Consider the following 24685-nt stretch of genomic DNA (forward strand, 5'->3'; position numbering starts at 1 on the left):
CTTCCTTCCTTCCTTCCTTCTTCCTTCCTTTCCTTCTTTCCTTCTTTCTTTCTTTCTTTCTTCTTTCTTTCTTTCTTTCTTTCTTTTTCTTTCTTCTTTCTTTCTTTCTTTCTTTCTTTCTTTCTTTCTTTCTTTCTTTCTTTCTTCTTTCTTTCTTCTTTCTCTTTCTTTCTTTCTCTTTCTTTCTCTTTCTTTCTTTCTTTCTTTCTTTCCTTCCTTCCTTCCTTCCTTCCTTCCTTCCTTTCCTTCCTTCCTTCCTTTCTTCTTCCTTCCTTCCTTCTCTTTCTTTCTTTCTTTCTCTTCTTCTTTCTTTCTTTCTTTTCTTTCTTTCTTTCTTTCTTTCTTTCTTTCTTTCTTTTTCTTTCTTTTTCCTTTCTTTCTTTCTTTCTTTCTTTCTTTCTTTTCTTTCTTTCTTCTTCTTCCTTTCTTCCTTCCTTCCTTCCTTCCTTCCTTCCTTCCTTCCTTCCTTCCTTCCTTCCTTCCTTCCTTCCTTCTTTCCTTTTTCTTTTTCTTTCTTTCTTTCTTTCTTTCTTTCTTTCTTTCTTTCTTTCTTTCTTTCTTTCTTTCTTTCTTTCTTTCTTCTTTCCTTCCTTTCCTTCCTTCCTTCCTTCCTTCCTTCCTTCCTTCCTTCCTTCCTTCCTTCTTTCCCTTTTTCTTTCTCTTTCTTTCTTTCTTTTCTTTCTTTCTTTCTTTCTTTTCTTTCTTTCTTCTTTCTTTCTTTCTTTCTTTCTTTCTTTCTTTCTTTCTTTCTTCTTCTTTCTTTCTTTCTTTCTTTCTTTCTTTCTTCTTTCTTTCTTTCTTTCTCTTTCTTTCTTTCTTTTTCTTTCTTTCTTTCCTTTCTTTCTTTCTTTTCTTTCTCTTTCTTTCTTTCTCTCTTTCTTTCTTTCTCTCTTTCTCTTCTTTCTTTCTTTCTTTCTTTCTTTCTTTCTTCTCTTTCTTTTTAAGTAAGGTTTTAAGACAGCCTAGTTAAATCATGTTGGGAAGAGATAATGAATACTACTAGGTCAATGTTATGTACTTTCAAATGTCGTAGAATGTGGAGGTGAACTTATATAGAGGACAGTGATGTACTCTTTGTAGTTTTTCTGTGGTAATCACAAAGTTTTGATAATAGCAATGTTAAACCTCTTTAGTTTTGGAACCACAGCATAATTCTTTTGCTTTGATTAATTCATGGATATATTAATAAAGCAAAAAATAAAAGTGGAAAATTAAATAGAAATTATAAACTTCACAAAAATAAAATTTCTTATGGGAAAAAATATGTCAGTCGAAACCACTAATGGGATGCATAGTCTTTCACTTGTATGTTGTCAATTTTAATTAGCCCCAATGAATAGTGTGCAAATACATGATACATGCTTGATTTTGGTAAAATAAATATATCCATGAAAGGTGATATCCCATAAAAAGAACATTTCATATACCTGAGAAATGGATTCAGAAATGAGATGATTATTAACCTATACAGAATATAAAAATGTAATCCTAACCTGCCAAATCAGTAGTCAGTTTGCTACAGAAATAATCATATTCACGTCACCTAATGTTTCTAAAATGTCTTTATTTTGCCTATTCAATAAACAACTTTTGGCATTGCTACCTTGCTATTCTAAATATAGTAGTAGCAGCTGATGTTCAAGGAAGATGTTCATTTGGAGAGATGAATAAACAGAATTGTTCTGCTGTGTAACTATAGCAGTATTTCATTAATATTTTTTCATGTGTAACACCATATACTGTGACACTGAGTATTTATGGTTGGAGGCAGGATTTAATAAGAACTCTTGATTTTTTAGTTGCTTACATTAATTGGTTTCTCTGTCCACTTAAATAATTCTTATGTTAGAACAATATGAAATTTTGTAACACAGTTATTAAAATTCAACCTATAGAACATTTCTGGTTTTATCATTAGGAACTCTGCAACGTAAATGGTAGGCTTCTTAGTCAATGTTGGAAATTGGAGGCTGAGCTGGATGGACCTGGGGGGCAACTCTAATGTCTTTGTGATACGTAAGGGAGAGAATAGGAGGTTTTGATGAAAAATCTTGAATTAATTTAGTACCCACTTAAATATTTTTATGGGAAAAAGTAAGATATTTCACTTATATTTTCACTTTAGAATATTTTGTATATCGTAAATGGTTTTAAAACAAGCCATACATCAGTGAAAAATTCAAATTCCTTCTAAAATATCAGAATGAAGTATTTTCAAATTTTCTGCCAAAGTTCCACAAAATTCAGCCCAATCTCAAAATATTTTTATATATCCTGATACAATATTGTTCCACTGAAATTTCTTTACTTCAGTGTGTTTCCATTATGGTCTAATTACCTGCACACACGTTACTACTGACACATTATGTACAAACAGGTTCATATTTTCTGGCTGCACATTTTACAAAGGTGTTACAGATAAGACATGTATAGTTTTAACTAATGTATAGTTTTTAAAGATCCATAATTGACTGAGTTAAAAAGAGTTGTCAGGTAAATACCAGGTTTCACTGCACATAACTGTTACAGGACTTTAAAATTAGAATAGTTCCATACTTAAAATCTACCCCCAAAGAAAGTAAAAATAATTGTGCCCAATGGGCTCTTTGGAACTGTAGGAAGTGTTTTGCAGTCGGGAGGATACTTCCACCTGATGTGTGACCATGTGATGGGAGTAGATCATTTGCCATAAATTTCCCTGTAAATTAGTATCACCTCTAAAGAGGGGAAGGTTGCTGGGGCTGATCCTAGAGACTTCCAGCTCTTTAACCCAATATTGTTGAGGTCTGCACAGGGAATGCACTGGCTAGAGCACAGGCATTAACAGTTCAGTAGAGAATTTGCCCACGCAGCTGGGCTCCTGAAGTGCTGCAATGAACATTTTGACTTTTTCCTCGGAGATGAGTCTTCTCTGTGACATAACTATGTGAACATGCATCAGTTAAGTCAATTTTTGTATCTAGAACAAATATTTCCAGTTCTGCATATGTACCCATTATCAAATGGAAATAATGGAAATAACTTATTCCACCTCATTAACAAGGAAGAATCAGTTCCATATATAGAAATATTGCCTTAAAGCTATCTTTAGTTCCATTAAAAGAAAACAGAAATAATTGACTTTGAAAAAAGTAAAAAATAGAAGGTAGAGGGGTAGAAGACTGAGAGTTGTTTGCTTTTTTTTTTTTTTTTTTTTTTTTGTAATAGCTGTATTTACAAGCTGGAGAATTGTTACTTAGGGATTAAATTCAACTAATTTATTCATTTAACTATATGTTTTACAAACTTGAGTTCATTTCTAAAGGATTTTTAACTGCTGATATCTTCTAGAAATAAATGTAGCCTATAGTATTTTTGACACACGTAAAGCAGATTTTCAGGCGGTCTCATTTCAGTTATTTTTATCTTTTCATGAATAGCCTTTTACTTAGAGTGGCTGTTAATGCAGAATAAAGTTTACTTAACTTGAGTTCAGTCTTAAAATTATTGAGTATGCAAAATTATATTTGAATTATGCACACAAAAATGTTTTAGGACATAAATGGAATAAAGAACAACTTAAAACAGGCTGTTACGATGGCAGTTTTGACACAAAGAAAAGGTAAAGGACAGATGACTGTCAGCCTTTTGTCTGTTTTTTTTTTTTTTTTTTGTTAATTACCAAGTCGTCTGAGGATTTTGACACCTGCCAGAGATACAGGACAAATAATTTCAGTGTTCAGCAAGCCACTGGGGGTGGTAGCCTGTGGTACGGCTGCACTGTGGTTGCCTCCCTGGGCACCAGTCCCTCCTGTTCCAGCAGTGCAAGATCAGTCACTTCGGTTACTTCTGAGCTGAGAATTAGTTGAAATAGTTGAATTCACTCACAGATCAATGTTTTCAAAAAATGAACTAATTTCTGTCTCTTCAACAAATTACATAGGAAGAAATGTGACCAAGCACATGACCAATGTGCATATCTGAACTTTTCTTGTCAGATCATGTAAGGATCCCCCCTTCCAGTTAATTGTAGCAATGTCAAGGAGATGCAGCCTCCTTTGACGTCTTTCTGTGGGTAGCCCTACTGTCTACTTTTGTTGGGATGCTTTGGGATGCCTCCTTAATACCTGGTTCTTTTTTTTTTTTTTTTTTTTTTTTTTTTTTTATTTTCCCTAGCATTCCGCAGCCCAAGAAAGGTAAATTCTGCCACTCTTACTGGAGCCAGGCAGAGGGTATTTCCTTTTCAGGAACACTCCCCCGTCAATTGTTTTCTCAAGGAGGCTTATCTTTCTTTTTGTCTTGTTTCCTGTTGGGGTTCCACCTTTGCAGCCTCCTTTGATTTAATTCCAGCAATTCATGAGGATTAATATTAGCCAGATAGATTTAGGTGCATACTATATTTATATTTATACAAAACCCCCAGTTTTCCAGTTCTCTGTGGTATAACTTTTTCGGTACTGAATATAAATCTCCTTTGTATGCCTCAAATTTTCATGCTAGAGTGTAAAATCTATTTAATAATTTGATATTGATGTGATTTCCAAGGTACTATTGAAGCACTACTGCTCAGGTTTTTGTACTTGATACCTCTTAGAACATTGCACAGAGGCTGAAATTGTGGAGGCTGATTTGATGCCCTTTCATAAATAAAGAAAATCATATAAATAATTTTGAGGATTTGAATGTATAAAAAACAGTGTCTTTTATAATTTGAGAAAACAATTTAATATGTTCCTGTTGATTGAAGACTAAACAAGTTCTTCTGTGAGGTTGTATGTGTTTTGTTACTTTGCATTAGCAGAGAATGTGATGCTGTGCAGTAAGAAATATATCACAGAATATAAAACTTCCTTAACAGAAACGTATGTGATCATCTTTTTGTCTTTACATGGATTAAATTCTGAAATAATACGTATACAAATTCAATCAATCTGAGTTCATACCATGCATCTGAAAAGTTATTTGACCTTTTCAAATTTACCAGTGGATAGATCCCTGTCATCCCACAGAGATCTTTTGATATATGCAACAGTAGTTCTCCTGACCCACCCACTGCTTGAAAGTGAATTCAGTCTGTGGCTCTTTTAGACATTATTCTTAACTGATTGTGCTGTGCTTATTGCCTGACTCCAACAAAGGAAAAAAAAAAAAATTAGAGAAAAGATGAGTGCCTAGGAGTAGGGTAAAATGGTTCCTGAGAGACTTTCCGCTTTATCTGCTTAATCAGTAATTGGTTGGAGTATGACTGGATGGAAATAAGCAGCCGACTTCCTGCATACACGAGGGTGGCTGCTGCAGCTGAAAAGAGGAGCATTTGCTTTCCATCCAAACACATTTTGTTTCTAGTTTTCCCAGGAATGCATCTTTTTGGCTACTAGTCTTATGCTGCTTCTATTGGGATACAATGAGTTTACCATCCAGCTGTGAGCACCTGACTCTGAAGAAAGTGGCTAGATTCCGGAGTGCTTACATTCATGGATCACCTTATGCTATTAACAAGCCAATTGACATTAAACAGCAAAAAAGACGGTATGAGACTTTATTGTTCTTCAGCAAAGTGTTTGCATTGTCTACAGCTTGCTGCCTTTAAACCTTCTGTGTTCGTGCATTGAGGAAGGGGGAGAAGGGGCATGCTAAATATGCTTTGTTTGTATTCAGTATTGAACTGTGGAAGAGAAGTGCAATGATAAAAAAAATACAGTACCAGGTAACTACAATAAATATCTGGCTTATATCAGCAGAAATTTATCTGTTTTTCACAGAGGTATGAACAATCTATTCAGCCTATTTTTCTCTTTGGACAGGATAGTACTGTATGTATTTGCAGTAATAAATTGACAGTTTTCCAGGGAAGAAATGTTACTTAAGTTTTTAAATACAAGTAAATGAGGCTTATTGTTATCTCTAAATTTCAAGCAAAAATATATTATGAATTTGATTGGTCAGAATTTATTTTTAATCCTATTTGTCAGATAGTATGCACAACATGGAATATTTAATATCTTTTAATCTGAATATATTTGTCCTGTATTTTAACAAAATAACTAAAAACAACCTTTTGCATGTTATTCACTGTGACAGAATTTATTTCTATGCCATTTTATGCCAAGAAGAGAAACTTATTTTATGAATGGGTTTGAAAGACATGATTCAAGTTCTTGTATAAAAATCAATCTCCTTTTATTTTGTCATAGTGTAAAAAACATATAGGTAAAATTCCATCTGGGATCAGAGAACTACTGTTATCCAGTTAGTGTTTTAGGAAAGACTCATTTTAGTAAAAGGTAAACTAGTGAGATTTTTTTTTTTTAACTACTTTAAGAAAAATGATCTTATATTCCAGCTGTAGTTTCAGTTTAAATAAATATTTTTAATCTCAAGTCCTTCATATATAGTACATAAGTATGAGACTTTTTATCAAAATGACAAGACTATAAGTAGATTTTAAATAGAAAAAGCCAAACTTTAACGTGGAGAATAAAAAATCTAATGTGAAATCTGCAATAAAAAAAATCTCCAGTATCAGAAAAATGATACTTTTCTGTAATATTTCTGATAATGGAAAAATGGAAAATGGAAATGAAAATGGAAAAAACCATTTGATACCATGGAAACTCCAGTCTTTGGCGAGTACACATCAGTCAGAGTTGGCAGATATACAGAGAAAAAAAAATAATAAAAGGACAGGGAAATTCACATACTGATGAACAAGTTCATAAGTTGCTTTTACCACCAGTGAATGATCTGTAGGTGTAAGCCAAAGAAATTTCCTCCTTTATACTGTCTTCACAAAATATTTCAGTCTCTGCTGCTGTTGAGACACATGGAGGCTGATGCTAGCTAGCATCCACTAAGTGTGACACAATACATCTGTTGATCTCTTTCTATGACATTACATTAATTTGTAGCCAGTGTAAAACTGCCTTTTATAAAGAAGACCCTTTCTTATTTAGCGTCTGTTTTAGTTAAGTTTTTAACAAGTTTAATAGCTGATGTAACTCTGTAGCCTCTGGGTTTTCATAGAAGAGGTTGTTGCACTGTGTGACTGCATGTCCTTCTCCTTCCTCTCATGAAAGCTCAAAATGAAATCAGCTGGAAAATAAAAGTCACTAAAAATAGTATTAGGAATTTAAATTCTTCCAACCCCCCAAAATTTCATAGGTCTTTATCCGTGATTTCACTTCCTTTAAAAAACCCATGCAAGCAACAGTGTAAGGCTGCACTCCATAGAGCTGGAACTCCTTGCTCTCATTTCAGGGGGCAGAAGAGATGCTATGCACAGGTTAATTTCAAAGACAAAATGTTCATATGTCATTTTTTTCAGTTGCACTAGTTTAAGGTAGAACTTGCCAAAATATAGTAGGTAAAGAATTTCTAAGCAAAGAATTATTAGTTTTATGGTGCCGAGTATTGCTTAGGAGCTCTTGGGAGAACAAATATCATAATTAAAGTATTCTGTAATATTAAAGTCAGTGGAAATATTCTTATAGTGAAAATTAAGGAAATGATTAGAACTTCAGAGCCAGAACTAGAGATTATGCAATATTTAAGATGACTGTTTCACTAGGAAAACTCCTACCTGCTAATAGACCAAGTTAGTCTTCCTTTCTGAGTGTGGATCTGCAGAGAGGCTTGTTCTACATAGCAGAAGAAAACACAGATTTAACTGGTTGGAAGGAGTGCAGTTGGAAGGAGTTTAGGGGCAATCTTTGGTATTAGGTAGCATTCTCTTTTTTTTTTTTTTTTTTTCTCCTCTAACTCGGGGCTCTGGGTGTCCCTGGGCCCATCACTGGTGTTAAAACAGAAGCAAAGAAGGCATTAAACAACTCTCGTTTATCCACATCCCTATTGGTGAAGTGACCAACCACATCAAGTAACAGACTAGTGTTATCTCTGGTTCTCCTTTTGCTGCTAACATACTTGAAAAAGCCCTTTTTGTTGTCCCCCATAGCACTGTCCAGCTTCAGCTCAAATTGAACTTTGGCTGCACAGGTTTTCTCCCTGCAGTGGTGAACATCCCTGTTGTCCTCCCACGTCACCTGACCTCACTTCCAGAGTCCATACACTGCTCTTTTCTACCTAAGCTCTGGAAGAAGATCCCTGCTCAGCCAAGCCAGTCTTTTGCCCCACCTTCTTGGCTTCCAACATTTTGGAATTGCCTTCTCTGATGCTCTAAAGATGGTACTTAAAAAGTGACCAGCACTGATGGACCACAATGTCTTCACAAGCAGAATCCCTGGGGATCTTACAAATTAGTTCCCTGGGCAGCCTGAAGTCTGCTCTCTCTATACCCAGGGTCTAAGTTTTCTGGCAGTTTTTCTGTTTGTAGGGCTATGAGATTTTCTCTCAAAGATTGCACTAAATTCAATACTTAACATGCAAGAAGTCTCTCAGCTGACTAAGTTTAGTCATTAGTGAATAATTCAACAAGATTTTGGGAAACAAATACATCTTTCATAACCAGATACTAATAGCAGACACCAGGGAGTTGTAACTAGGCTGTGGAGTGAGAATGATGTATTACATTGATACCTGCAAGATATTTTTTAAAGAAAACAGTAATTCGTATGTATGCATGTATACATTATACACATACCCACTCATACATTTACACATTTTGCAATATTCTCATGCTTGTGTTAGTGGCTGCTACCAAAACAGAGACAAGTATTTTTGTATTTTAAAAGTATTTCTTAAAAGTGAAACTTTTTACAGAGTTATATCATCAAATTGTTTGGAGTTTATTATTATTATTTTTTTCAAACTGATAATTTCTTTATATCTGTATTAAGAAATGTGTCAAATTTCTGTTTCAAAGGACTTTGGTTTAGATATATTATGAGGGAGGCCTCTGAAGTCTCTGAATAGAAGAAATAATAAATAAATAAAAATACATGGAAAAGAAATATTTCATAGCTTTAATACCAAAAACATTACAGTTTATTTGAAGTGTAGGGCTTTTAAAATTTTAGGTCACTTGAAATTCCCATTCTGCATTAGGATTCAGTTCTGGAATAGGATGAGATCACAAAACTGCTAGCCAAAAAAGAAGACTGTTTCTCACATAGGCCTATATCTGAGTACAAGTAGCTTTTTCTGTTAAATCGTCAAGCTATTCATTTTAATGGTATCCATGGAAATGTTTCAATAGCAGTGATGCAGTGGTGGGACCTAGGACTTGGACTAATGTTCATGTATTAGTTATATCTCCATGTCCATTAAAATAGAATGACACAATCGGTAAGCTCCAATATTATTATGGTGAACCATGATGAAAAGCACATCATGTTCCAAGTAGGAATTGACTTTATTGGGAACTAATTGGTGGGAAAAAAAGTTATTTGTTCTAACTGAGAGACATAAAGAAGCCCTGCTTTTTCTTCTTCTTCTGTTGAAAAAAGAATATAGAGGGAAATTGTGTTCAACATGCAGGGGAAAATTAGCTTGTTTGTTTGTTTGTTTTTTAAACACAGTATATAGTATGCAGTGCTCATCCAGTACTTCAGTAAGCTGGTATAGCTGGATTTGGCAATGTAAGGAGCACTTGGCTAGTCTGATTTTGATATAAAACTTGCTTATTAAAAAACAAAATGTTTCTTCATCTGTGGCACAAACTGACCTGTATCAGGGAGCTGATCAACTGTTTAATTTCTTTCTGTTATCCTCTCTGGTTGATGTGAGCAACCTTAATTCCAACAAGCATCTTCTACATTATAACATTTAGGTACCCATATTATATTCTGCCTGAAACTCTCTCTAGAACATTTTTTGTTGTTCCTTCAGAGTCATTCTAATGTATGCAATTTCATCATACACCTTCAATTTGCCTAGCTGTAAACTCTGTGAGGTATATTATTTTGGAAGTGATAGCTTTCAATGCTCCAGGATGCTTGAAATAAATGCTGCTTTAGTAGGTGATGGTGTTTTCAATTCAGCATACATCATTCTGTAGTGGCACACTAAAAAAGATCCTAAACTAACTGATAAAACTGTTCCTCATGGGAAAATTCCCATTCCCTTTCCTACCTCTTTCTCCATCATCATGGACTCTGATTAGCTGGTTGCTTTTTATCTCCTGACCTTTCAGTATTGAGAAGATGCTTAACCATGTCATAGTTACAGCACTGGCCTCTGTAGATAACGTAACACTTACTCACACTACCTTGCAATTTCTGTCCCTTTTGTTCTTCCCCTAATACATGATATTTTTGTGAGCAAAGTGCCTGAAAGAGTTTGCACACACTCTTCTTTTCAGTTTCTATGAAACAGACATTCTTTCCTACCATGAATGTCAGGTGATCCCAACAGTCCTGACCACCTTGCTTTACCTCCCTGCAATGTACACTACTGTTGTAGAAACTGTGAAGTGCTTACTTTATTTGCTTCTTGTTTGTGAGCAGTACTGACATAGATTTGGAATAATAATTTCTTAAGTACTATAATTTCTTAATTTTATATCCAATTTCCAGTAGTAGAAAACATATATATTTTTTTAACATTAAATCATACATTTTTCTTCATTCTATCTTTTCTTCTCACAGGCATGAATATACTGTTACTGCTATCTGCTATTTAACTTGGTCCAATACAAATTTTCTTCATTAATTCCTTTCATTATAAATACCCCAGATGATTAACTGCTGCTGCACAGAGCTCACTGGTATTTTAATGATCATTTTTTGCTTTCATTCTTGTTCCTTTTAAACTTTGGTAAGGTTTAAGACGACTGTGACTACAGAACATTTACAGCACAGTATGATTTACTAGCTGGCCTGCTTTTGTTACAACCCTCACTTTTTAATGCGTGACCGTCAGTGCATGACTGTTACACGAGACATACTTTATGGGGAAAGTCCTAGGTTTAAGTTGTTTAACTTGTTGACATAGAAAAAATTAATGAAAACATTATGAAAGCACCTCCACAACAAAGCAAAATAAGAAACGTTCCACTAGCCAAGAAGCCTTTTTTTTTTTTTTCTTTTTTTTTTTCCAGTTAAATTTTAGGATTTTCAGTTCAGTTCTAATTACCTCATCTAATGTTTTGTTTCTGTATTTCATTTGATTCATTTTGTAATTAAGAGGAGTTTTTTCAAGGGAGACTTAGCTGGAGGACACTGGCAAAGTATTTGTGTCTTAGACAACCTAAAAAATAAAATAGGTACCTTTAAGGAGTGTCCAAGTTTTTCTATTTTCAGTAAAACATACTTTAAATATGTTAGAGAAATGCATTTTTTTCATGATTTTTGCTTATTTGCTTGATGACTAGAAGGAACTACAGTAAATAAAGGGAGAAAAGAATTTTCTTAACTAATTGAAAGTTACTTCAATTTTTTTCTAACAGAAGCTTCTGTAAGATTCTGAAATATAACACGGAGATGAGAATCTCAGAGTAGAATGATAAATCACAGATGTCAACATTATTAGGCAAGTATAGACACTAAAATGATAAATCAAATGGTGAAAACACCATCAGAATTTTTGTTAACTTACTTAGTTTTTTGGCTAGTTTGTTTCTGTTCAGTTTCTTGTTAAACATAATCACTTTTGGTGATGTTTTCACTACTTCAGTTTTGGTAGCTTTCCCCCTTAGTTCAGAATTACTAGAAGAATACTGTTCTTAAGGATCTGTATCATGATATATATTAGCTTATGTGTTGCTTAATTTTATTTTGAAAGAGAAAAAGCAGAAGATGTTTTTGAACAAAAGGAAAAAGCAGTCTGAATAGTATAAGCAGAGTTAGTCCAGTGAAGAAATGATGGCACTGAATATTTTTGGAAATTATAATGACTTGCAGAATAACAAAGTAGTTTAAACATTAAAAAAATGTATTTCTCATGTAACAGTAAGTACAGGATAGTTGCTATTGATGATTACATGGCTTTTTGCAGTTTGAATATAGTTAATTAATCAGTTATCAAATACTGTATAGTAAATAGCAAAGTCTAGGGAGAAAAGAAAAATAAAGACCAACTGATTTTTGTTTGTAGTAGGTTAGCATGCAAGTGGAGATTGATTTCAGCTTTCTCTTTACTAACAGTAATGTGCTGAAACCAAGTACCAATACATTGAAAATGACCTGTTTTAGGCAACACTAAATTTCATGGAAACACACGAGTGAATGGTGGCAGATTTGAGCACTAGGGGTTTTACTGGAAGCATAGCTCAAAATATAAGGGAAAAGCTTGTGTCAGCAAAAGTACTGAAACTTGAAGTTTGCCATTTCCATCATTAAGAATGTAAAATGCTGTTTCATTTGAGGCAATTTTGTCATGAATGAAAAGCAGCTTTTATCACTAACATACAGTTTATAGTGTTCAGAGCCACGCTCTTTAAAAGTCTTAAAATGAAAATATCTAAGAAATTAGTTGAATAATTAATGAGTACTTTCTATATTGTCCTGAAGTGGGATAGATCAAGAGAAATAGTGAGGGCTCCATCTTTAAAAAGTTGGGGGAAAAGTTGTCAGAAGAAATTGTACGCAGTCTTCTTAATGGCTGAGTGTTGTGGTTTAGACCAGTGGGCAGCTAAGCACCACATAGCCATTTGCTCATTTCCCTCCAGTGGGTTGGGGGAGGAAATAGGAAAGAAAAAAAAAATAATATATATATATATATAAAATAAAACTTGTGGGTTGGGATAAAGACAGTCTAATAGGATGGAAAAGGAAGGGAAAATAACAATAAATAAAAATAACAAAGGAATTTACAAAACAGGGGATGTACAGCACAATTGCTGACCTCCTGCTGTTTGATGCCCAGCCTGTACCTGAGCAACAGCAGCCCTTCCCAGCCAAATCATGATGTTTATTGTTCAGCACGACACCACATGGTGTGGGACATCCCTTTGTCCATCCTGGGCCAGCTGTCCTGGCTGTGTCCCCTCCCAGATCCTGGTGCACCCCCAGCCCCCTTGCTGGCAGGGTGGTGTGAGAAGATGAAAAGTCCTTGACTTAGTGTTAAGCACTGTTCTGCAACAACTAAAACGTCAGTGTGTTGTCAGCATTATTCTCATCCTAAATCCAACACATGGCACTAGGAAAAAAATTAACGATACCAGCTGAAACCAGGGTATTGAAACACAGGATTGAGTTACTGCACATTAGCTGATCTGTGGTAACAACCCTTCGGCCTTTTGCAGTGTGAAGAAAAAATACCTTAGCTTCATTCTCCATGACTGAGGTCTGAGAGCTTAGGACAGACATGTAGTCACAAAACAAAACAGGTAATTTGAGCTCTCAGTCAGCTGCTCTGTTCCTAATTCTGAAATGGATGTTTGAGCTGTTTGTAAATCAATTCCTGAACCAGCCATGGTGTTGGCCCTATGTAATAATGTGCTTTCCAATTTACTGGGGCAGAAATATCTTCTGCTGTTTCTAACTTTTGGCTGGTTGAATATATTGCCTTTTGTCTGTCACAAATCAAAGCTAAAATATTTTGCCTGGGGTTTGTGATGGCCTAAAAGCATGCAAACCAGTGGTTCCAGTGGCTATGCTGAAGAAAGGAAACTCTTTAAGCTTAAAAGCATATTTGAACCTTAGTTTTCATGCCCAGAAAGATAGTTAATGATTTGTCACACAATCAATTTATATGCAACTAGTAGACAATTAAGTGGAAAAGAACCCCGACAGCCAGTGCAGATTAAGAGAAATTATCTTCAATCAAAGGGATTCTGTTCTTTAGCAGGGTAAATGGACTAGTATTAGGAGAAAGATGAGAATTTTATGTACCTTACTTTTAGGAAAGCTTATGGTATTGTCCCACGAGAATCTTGCAAGCAAACTAGAGAAATGTGGTTTTGATTAAATTAGTACAAACTGAGAATCCATGTGGTTTAAATTTGTTTATGGTAAGCTGCAAACTTTTAAGGTCAATTAAGGTGACTTAAGTTAGCTTGTGTGAAGATCTTAAATTATATGATGAAATAGAAAGTACTTGCAAAATGTGTGGATTACAAGCTGCAAAAGCTTAGTTTAGGATAACTAAACTAACTGTCTTTAACTGTCCTTAATTTAGGATAGGTGAGAGTCAATCCAGATGAAATTCAGGGCAGGCAAGCACAAAGTTCTTAGAAAACATGAACAGACTGGAAATATCAACAATTCAGCAGCTGCACTGGCAGCTCTTAGGAGAGAACTTGTAGGTCATGGTGAGTCACAAACAACATGGTGGTGATGTTCCAAAATCCTTCTCAAGAGTATCAACAGAAATGGACTATGAAGAATTGCAGAAGGACCTCAGTGCATTGTATGTAATAAAATATCAGATTTAATTGAACACAGATAAATATGAGGTAAGGCATAAGGCGTAAAGAATTGGAATTTCACCTACACATCCAGAGGCTCTGAACAGCAGTTTCCATTCAGGAACACAATCTTGGTGGTTTGTTTTTTCTATGAAAGCATTTTCTCAGTGCTCTCTAGCAGCCAAAGAACAAAATGGTGTTAGGAATTATGATGAAAGAAATAGAGAACAGAAAGATAAACTTTCTGCCATTTAAATATAACCTTGTTACAGCCACATTTTCAATTTTAACTACTCTTGTAATCAATGTTTCAATCAAATCATTGTTAACGATGTTAACTACCCTTGTAATCTTGTATAAAAATATACTAGGACATTCAAAGTTTTTAATAAGCAGTACTACATTAAGTGTTTATCCTTTTTATTTAGAATCTGCAAAAATAATGCAAAACAATAATGAAAGAGACAGCATTGGAAGTATACCTATCTAGGTCTCCAAACAGATTTATTTATTTATTTATTTTGCTTCAAGCTTTGTCAAGCTTTGTCCCCTCATTTTTAAAAATATGTCTGAGGTAGAACATAGCTGATGAAGACTGCCCCTCCTTTTGGGACTGTATATAATGTGTTTGAGGGAGAAGAGGATGCATAGCCTGTCACACAATCCAGTGGACTGAACCTCTGACTGAGCTCTGCGTATTGTGATCATGCAAAGGGGCTATGGGAATGCACAAAGGGAAAGTGAAAATGGGATCAATGGGCAATACTTGCCATATCAAATGAAAGCAGATATCACTCAATATGAAGCTGTGTGGCTTGTTTACTGTCTGGTGGGAGATCTGTTGTGCAAGCAATATGAATTCTGTATGTGTTGTAGAGTGATTATTTTGAAACCCAAATCAAAATATCAAGAAACAAAATGCATTCTGTTGTTTTGTATGTTTGGTAAAGCCAGTGGCTAACTTCTCCTGCAGCTGGATCTTGCTTTTCTGTTTTGGTTAGTGTTATGATTCTGCCAGTTTGAGTCACATGTCTAGTCAAAAATGGATGTCTAGTCAAAATTTCCTGATTTTCTCATTAATATGTCTCTTGACAGTATGAAACCTAAAAAAGTGTAAGAATAAAAATATAAATGAATAGAAGAATTAATGTGATGACCATTTTTCAGAATTTCCTAGACTTCCCATTTTATATGATTAGAATCAGGTCATCTGACTCTCCTTTCCAACATACATGACTGGTTTTTAGCTCAGTCTTGTCTAAAAGATAACTTTTTTTTTTTTTCCCCCCAGTAAATGCAGCTTCTAACATTCCTGTTGGACTGAGTCCTTTAAGGGAGTGTTGCAAAGGCATTAAGTAGCATAAATCTAATTTCAAACTTAAAAAAAAATATATATGCAAAGGAAGTTAATTTATGGCTCTTTCTACGAGTTAAATCTGACTATGGTGGTTCACAAATTTGCCCAGTATGTAATCGCTTATATTTTCAGGCTAGAGATTTGGCCAAAGCTGATGCCAGTGCTTTCAAATCTGGTTAAGAGCAGAGTATTAGACTTGATATTATCCCTTTATCTCCCCTTGTAGAACACAAAAAGCCAGCTAGGATTTTCTATGTGACATAATACTTGGTTGTATAGCTACGACTTCCTTGACAAGGAAAAGGTGTGTATATGGTACACTCCTGCTTTTTTTTCCATCTGCTTTCATTAACACTTGTCTGTTTTGTGACTCAACTGGCAAATATCCATCACAACTTTGTTTTCATATCAGGCATTTATAATTTTAATGAAATCACTGGTAAGAAGTAAAAATGTTAGGAAGCTCTCCACTGAGAGCTTCAGTTGAAGAGAGTCCTGATAAATTGCAATATGTTTGATTTGTGTAAACATATAGCACAGTTGTGTATTTTCCGTAATCTCTCGTTACTTTTCAGTAAAAACAAAATCAAATCGCTATTAGGAAAGCTTACTGGATCTCAACAAACAAATATATTCCAAAAAGTAAATAAGAGCAATGCACAAAGCAACAGATTCTGGCCAATGGATAAACATAGCAACTCATTGTTACTACCTTTTTTATTTAGTAGTGGAAATATACATTTAAATAGCTTTATGACTGAGACAAAACAACAAAAAACAAGAAATTTGAAGCGGATGCTTACACTGTGGGGTGTGTCCCTGACTTGATAAGGGTGAATATCACCCATTAATATTTCAGTAGTTGCATATATGCAAAATGGAAGTTTGGATGATAAACCCATTCGTTTTTAACATATGCTCCTCTGAGTCTGAAACTGATTGCTGAACCATATGTATCTTGGTATCTTTATTAAGAAATATTAAGACTATGCCAGTTATTTTCTTGCAATTCTCTTCTTCAGGAAAAAGGTTAGTTTTGCTGACACCTAGGTGAGAAGCCTTCATGTAACAAGCTAATGTCTACTAAGGACTAATATGCCACAGATCTAACTTCAGTAGTTGCTCTTTCACTTCTGTATTATCAGGGAATGATACTGATGTAATTCTCATGCCATAAAACCGCTTTCAGTCTCACTTGCTCATTCCGTCATTGTATTTTTCTCTCTTCATAGAGAATTAGATACAGTTGCTTTCTCCAATGTATTTTTCATCTTTTTTACCCTTCTGAACTTCATATTTCATGCTTGTACTCTTCTTTGCAGTCTTCCACATATTGCTTTGACGATGTAAAGTAGCCCTAAAATGAATGGAAATTTTATTTGTAGTTCCTTGCAGTCAAGATTTTGCTATGTTGCCTTACAAAAACAACAAACAAACAAGCAAACAAACAAAAACCACAACACCACAGTTTATTAATTTCAGTAAGATTTTTGAGAGTATTCCTTTCAGTTTCTAAGTCATATATTTGTAATTACAATCCCTCCTAATCAGGAAGCTCTTTTTTACTGGAACATTTTTGTCATCTTTTTGATGGGTAAGCTATTGCAGTTGCTTTATTCCTTTTTTTGGTGATACCATAATTTGAAGAAAAAGAGGAGTTCTGTGTGCTTTGCTGATTCACTGAACATCTGCAACTCAAATTCTGTCCAGGACTTAGACACCTCATGTGGCACATAATAAATATTGTCCTCAGTATTACAGCAACTGATGAGATGCAGCTTTCATTTGCATATGCTGAAGTGCTATAAACACTATAATGTTCTCTAAGCAGAATATTGGATTATGATTTAATTGTCATTTCAAATTTTACTTTTTAATAAAACACTTAACCTCTTCCTGTCACTTAAATATCACTTAGATATGTAGTACTGATGCTTGCTAACAATGCTTTCTCAAATGTTCCTGATACTAGAATAGGATCATTGATACATCCTCATAGTCTGGCAAAGCTATTGTATCACTGTATTTTATGCCTATCTGGTACTGCAAATATAAATCATTCTGAACAATATTCAGTTAAATGAAGAAAGTTCAGAAGCCCAAAGACTTTCTGTTTAATTTCTAGGTGTACAGAATGGCACTTGATAAAAAAGCTATATATTATGAAGGGATCATAAATTTCAACCTTACTAAATTTGGATAACCTTTTTTTTCTGTCACTATTGATTGATTTACCCACTAGAAATATTTGAATTAATATAAAAGCCTTTCTGTGATTTGAAAATGTTTGTTTCATAGCTAACAACCTGGAGCCCTATTTCACTCCTCAGGCTCCTAGATACTATGGTGAATTAGATAAGTAGTGATAATAACAAATACAATTGTTGAACTTTGAGAGAAGGTATTATGTTACTGATGAGAAAGTAAGTTTGTACGGTTAAAAATACCTAGTACTGATGACATGCAATATGACAGATCTCTGAAATACAACATCTGTTGAAGAAATGTTACTTATCAAAGGGAAATTAGATGTGAATTGCTCTAAAGTGTATTTTGAAGGTTGTATGGAGATAGGATTTGACTTCACAAAATAAAATTATTTAAACTCTGGATCACAAAGTAGCATCTCACAAGGGAGATGTCATCAAATACAAGGAAGTACCAGGACTATCACTAAACACGCCATCCTCAAGCTGAAAGTTGTAATGAGACCTATTCTGCTGATTTATCAGAGCAACCAGAACATGCTGCCTCAATGAGAAAGAGCAAACTTCAAGATAATTAGTCTGGGACAGGTCTGTTGTAAGTCTCTAGTGCCGTATTAGTCTCTGCCATCAAATTGTGGCATTTCAGAGCCAGAACAGCCAGAGAGCTTCTAGGCCAAACCCCTCTTCCCCCAGTATAAAATTAAAATAAAATAAAATAAAATAAAATAAAATAAAATAAAATAAAATAAAATAAAATAAAATCCCTCATTTGCAAGGCATGACTGAGAGCCAGGTATACTGAGAATTTGAAAATGGCCAATAAACTAGCCAACAAGTTTATTATTTTGGAAAATAGGAAATTTAATCCTCCAACCATCATATAACAAGTTACATAAAATACAGGTGCTTGTAGTAAGAGAAGTAAAAGTATTTTTTTGTTTGTTTGTTTGTTTGTTTGTTTTAACTGCGTAGCAGGAGATGTGTAGAATTCTTAAATATCTGCCTTCTTTCCAATCCTCAAAGTTAGCTTGTACAAGGAAAAAAAAAAAATCCACTACTAAATGAATTTGCCAAGAGGTGGAAAACTTACTAAGCAGTTATTTTAGTATCACAGACAGCAGTAAACCAAGGAGTTGTATAACAGGTGATTGTATTGTATCTAGTCTTTTGATCTGCCCATGTTATACTGTGTAAATTTCAAAAGCCATTCATTTGGACATTTATTCACTGATCCTCAAAATCAGTGCTTGTGATTGGTCCTGTTTTATTTTGAGATGCAAGACTAACCTTAAGACATTTTTTATATGGCTAAATCATTTATAGGAGGACAATATATATATAAATAAATATTTCTGAGGAAAAAAAGGTTGCTCTGAAAAGAATCAGTTGTAAAACTAACCAGAAGTTTGTCATTTTGACTTAAGTTGTGCAACGACATAGGATTTACATATATATTTTGTGAATGTACAGATGTAAAATGTTTTCAAACAGAAACACCAAGTCAGGTCTGTAATAATATTTTCTCTCAAGCAGTATGTGAAATTTTTTTGTCTTTCTTATCTCTGTTTGTAAGACTGTAGTTTTGAAGAGTGGTTACACAACATATGGAAAATAAAACTTCACTGCTGCCATGGTAGTCACAGACTCTGCAATTCAAAAAATTTGGATTTGGATTTGTCTTTCCTTCAAAAATATTCTCCAACTAAGAAAAAAATAATATTGGTTTAAAATACATTGACATTCATAATTCTGAACTAAATTTTTACCCTCTCAATGAGGCTCTTAAGTTTTGTGTTTTTTTTTTTTCCCCGTCTTTCAAAACCAATGCTTTCTTGACATCAGAAACTTGAGGAAAAGAGTCTGAGCTCGCAAAAGAAATTGAATGAATATAGCTACACAGCAGTAATTATGCAGCTGGTTTGAGATTCAGCTCCATAGTAATTTAAAAGTCAACTATTTTTGTGAAGTAGTCATTCAAGTTTCTTTTGTAAGTATTGTAAAGAGAAAGGCATCTCTAAAGGTTCATCCAAAATTGTTGTTTAAGACAGGTGGAATGATTTACCTTTTCAAGTTTACCCCCTTTGTCCATAACTATGCATGGACATGTCTTGAACTTAACCCCTAACTTTTAAATGACTGAAAGTAAGTGAAGTAAGTTCTGTTTCTATTGAAATAACGTATTTCTCTCATCCTTTTTCCTTTTCAATAGAAAGAAATAAAGCTATCTATAACAGTAGTTACCAGAAACAATATGGAACATTGGAGGAGAAGTCAAAATGTTGTTTTATATTACTTTGTTCTACATATAACATTATATTACATACAAAAATTTCATAATATTAACTGAAGGAAAAATAACATAAAGGCAGTTATAGCAGTTTAGAGCAAGAATCCATCAAAAGCTTTATCTTGCCTCCAGTGGTGACTAGTAGATGTCTAAGTCCAAGTATAGAACAGGGGACATGTAAGATTTTTGGAAGACCTGATTCTTAATTATGCTGCCAATAGCAACAGCAAATATTATGTGGAAAAAGCCATAGGAACAGTATGTCTTTTATGAAACAGAGGCTGGCTGCTTTTCCTTTGGGCATGTGAAGCACCTATTGCAAAAAAAAGTCTATTTTGAGACTGAAACTATGCTGTGAGGGGGTTGGAAATCTCAGGATTAAATTCTCCCTGAAGACTGAAGTATTTTTAAGAATTAACAAAATTTAATTATTAATACTAAAAAGTACAATATAGTACCTGCACAGTAGAAGTTGTTGTTTTCAATGTACATGTAAAGTATGGATTGTTGCCAATGCATATGGAAGTTTTTAAAGTACGAAACAGTTTTTTTTACCTGAAATTAACATTGCAGGAAAATTGATTTACTAATTTCAAGGTTACTAGTGTGAAGTTCACTTGACTTTTTTCAATCTTTTATATTCAAAGTAATCAAAACCAGTATAACATACAATACTTTTCTGATTTTTAACTTTGAAATATTGAACATTTTAATTCAGGCTTGACTTGTTTGATAAATAGCCTTTCAGAATTAAAAACTCAGGTAAAAGTAAGACTATACAGAATCTGGGAGAAGCAGAGGACATACAGAATGTCTTTTCCTTGGCAGGGGGACCAGGGGGAAGTGAGTAACATGACAAACAGCCTTCAGACCATAGGGTTATGGGGATTGGGCTAACATCATGAAGTTCAGTGAAGAGAAATGCAGAGTGTTGAGGCAGAATAACCCAGGCAGGGGATGAGTAGCTATGTGGAAATTCTTCTGAAGAGCACCTAGGGGTTTCAGTGGCCAGACACCTGGTTGATCAGAAAGTAACAGCGTGCTATTATAGTGGATGAGGCAAAATGCATAAACAGCTATATTAGGAGGACTGTGGCCAGCAGATTTGTGGAAGCAGTTATTTCCCTCAGAATTTGTGATTTACTGAAATACGTTCTGTAGTTGAAGAAGGATTTGGAGAAGCCAGCTGAGATCCAGTGGAGGGCTACCAAAGTGGAGTAAGGGGAGATTGAAGGAGTTGAGCTTGTTTACTCAAGGAAAGAGAAGAAATATCTAACAGTCTTATAGCTTTTGTTAGTGATAGCCTGTTTCCCAGCAGGAACTTGAGTGAAAAGATCTCCAGAGACCCTTTCCAACCAATATTTCTGTGATTCTGCGGTTCATTCTGCAATACCTGCGTACTTTACAGCACTGGTTATTTTCCTTCACAATGACAACCGGTTAATGAGGGACTAACGTTAGTTTCTTTCTATACATGGGTACCAAGCATAGCAAAAGGTCAAAGTTTCACTCTTAATTTTATGTACTTAGTTGAATGCCTAAAGGACCTGCAAATAAAGTCCTTCATGTGTTCAGGAAAAAAATAAATTAAAAAAAAAAATTCATATCATCTCAGTTTATAAACTCTGCACTTAAGCAGAACAAGCTCAGATACCCAGAATATGAGGAAAAATACTATTTATGACTTTCTTCAGTTCTGCATACAACTTATGTAATCATAAGATCATTCTTTCTTTTTCTGTAATTTCCTGTGTCATTTACTACATGCCTTCTAATTTTGGCCAGAAGAATGGCTGTGAGGCATAACTCTCTTCTCCTTTATCTGTACTTCCTCTTCTCTCTGTAGGTAAGATCCACGTTAGCTGATAAAAAGTGTATATGGTCTTTTTATTACGGATTGTAACACAATGCACATATACAAGAAGAACAAATAAAATTTTTATAAGCAACCTTTAGTCTGAAGTTTCTTGTCTATATGTATCTAACAGATTAGTAATTGTATACTGATTTTACATATCTATTCCAATTCTCAGTGTGTTTATTTTAAGCAAGAAGGGATACAGTCCTCGTTGGATCTTAATGGCTTGAAATATAAGTCGATTTTTTATTTATTTTTTTATTATTATTTTATTTTTTTAAGAATTGTAACTTAGCTGAAAATATTTAACAATTGTTAACTGGTATGTTAATTAGAGAAATAGTCAGGATTGTGTTCCTTAAATGGCTCATGAAGAAACAGAGGTCTCTGTATTTCCCCCAGTAACTGTTAATAGTTTTTCAAGGGTGAGGAAGAATTTATCTGATCCAATTCTCTTGGAGATTTTTGAACACAAAGTTGTTGAAACAATACCATAATCGCCATGCTGTGAGTTATGTTAGTCGTAGCATAGAGAATTCTCCATCTCACTGGGTAAAGCTGTTCTGCTCTGAAAAATATCTCTGCTCCTAATTTTCCTATTGAAAAACTTAAATATTAGTTACTTGCATGATCCTTATCTGAAATTCCTCTCTTACTCTAGATTTTATTTTCCTGCTTAGAAGTTGGAAGAAGAGTATTAATTGCCTATAACAGAAATGAGACAACTGGGCCTCTTCTTCAGCTGTGCCCACAGAAATCCCTATTAGAAGAAATGGAATTTAATTTGCTAAGACTCTTTAGTTGGAAGAGAAAGGGAAAAGGTGCAGCAGCATTTGGTGATCTAGTTTCTTGAGGAAACTGCAAATATTTTTTTTCAGGTTCTGAGTTCTTTTCAGTATGTAAAGAAATGGGATTGCCAGTAGCAATGACTACTGGACTGGTTTGGTTTTGTTCTTTCTCTCCAAGCTTATGTGTATTTTCCGTGTAAAATAGTGGGGCAGGACCAAACTTCATGAATCCCATGAGTCCTTGGGATGCATAGACAGCCTCTGTGCACTTTGACTATGAGTCAAAGAAACCCCACAGCTTTCCTTTTCTGAGTCTCTGGGGAAGTTAGGAACCTCAGGGCAGTATCTGAAAACTTGGAAAACGATTTTCCAGCACAGGCAATAGAACAGTACAGATTTCCCATTTTCTATCAGTCTCTCACATGATAAGCAGTTTTGCAAAAATATGGTAACTAAATAACATGAAGTAGCCAATACAATTATTTAGTCTGCCAGAATACTTTTTGCGACTGTTACTCCATTCTTAGTGAAAAGTTGTTTATTACAAAGCAAACTATATAATTCCAAGTCTCTGAAACAAAGCCATGCAAAACATGATGAATTTAAAGGGCAGAAATTAGACTTTAATCAGGAAGTGGCTGTAGTGTACTGTTCCCCCTAGAAGCCAATTGCCCGGTATTGTTTAGCACCTCTGTGATACTGTATTATTCTTAAGTATCTACCCGGGTGGAATCCTGGAAAACAAAACCATTCTTTTTTTCTTATCCTGATTTAATGATTTTTAATTAAATGTTTTGCAGTGTTGGTCTTCATGAACATTTAATTAAGTTATTCGGTATAAATTATTAAACAGTGAAGGCAATTATGTTAAAAAATAACATATATTATTGGATCTAAAAAAGGAAGATTTTGCGGTTAGGGACTATCATTGTTAAAATGTAATAATTAATATCAGTTGTAGCTACTAGATTGTAGCAGGTGAACCCCAGACAAAAGTGCTGGTATGTTTTGAATTTGAATTATGCCTTCTCTTCTCCCAGCTGAACAATCTTAACTCTCTTAGCGTGTATTCACAGGGGAGGTTCTCCAGCCTTCTGATCATCTCCATGGTCCTCCTCTGGACCTGCTGTAATAGGTCAATGTCTTTTTTATGTTGATGACTCCAGAACTGAACACCAGCTACAACCAGGTAGAGTCTCATGGGATTGGAGCAGAAGGGGAGAATCACCTCTCTCAATTTACTGGCCAAACTTGTTTTGATGCAGCCCAGGATGTCGTTGGTTCTGGGCTGTAAACATACATTGCCAGCTCATGTTCAGGTTTTCATCAACCAATAAGCCAAAGTCCTTCTCTGCAAGGCTGGTCTCAATCCACTCATTGCATAGCCTGTACTCATGTCTGGGATGGCCCCAACCCAGGTGGAGGACCTTGCACTTGGCCTTGTTGAACTTCAGTTACAAATTAACCTTTAAAAAAGGTGATGTATCTTTGCATACATCATTAGAAGCACTTCAAAACTTGTTGTAGCCCTCAAGTCAACATGAACCTCCCGAGATGGAATATGTTGCATTTGGACAAAGCTGTAAGATTGTGTGACATTACTGTTTATTGGGAGTGTTTAATTTACTTTTTAGGTCTGAAGTTTATTGAAAAGCCATATTCTTGTTATCAATGTTTATGTCAGTATTTCTGTGCAATAATTTTGAAATCAACCTTGATGTGAGGGCATTACTTTTGTATTATTATCGTTGTTGTTGTTATTATTATTATTATTATTTTCATATATTTCATATATTTATCTTTTCTTTTTTCTTTTTTTCAAAATCTAGAGGTATTTCAGATCTTATGCCTGGGAAAGATAACCCAGTAGAACCTTTGGAATTAATAATCTTTTCAGTGGTGTCTTTAGTTGCCAGGTAGCTAGGTCATGATAAACTATGATGAGCCAGGCACTATTTATTTAAAAG

General features: G+C 34.5%; 1 protein-coding gene across 7 annotated transcripts in view; it reads left to right on the forward strand.

Moving 5' to 3' along the window:
• Positions 1–24685, forward strand: part of PDE4D (phosphodiesterase 4D) — a 636407-nt gene that overhangs the window by 403006 nt on the left and 208716 nt on the right. The window contains exon 1 of one of the 7 annotated variants that reach the window (XM_083816170.1): positions 4768–5508. The exons of the other annotated variants lie outside the window; for them this stretch is intronic. Within the exon in view, the coding sequence (XP_083672296.1) occupies positions 5384–5508 (125 nt within the window). The 5' untranslated portion in view covers positions 4768–5383. Of the gene's footprint in view, positions 1–4767; positions 5509–24685 lie in introns of those variants that run through there. 7 annotated transcript variants of the gene reach the window in all.

The sequence above is a fragment of the Anser anser genome (genome assembly GCF_964211835.1).
Source record: "Anser anser genome assembly, chromosome: Z".
Classification (NCBI taxonomy): Eukaryota; Metazoa; Chordata; class Aves; order Anseriformes; family Anatidae; genus Anser; species Anser anser.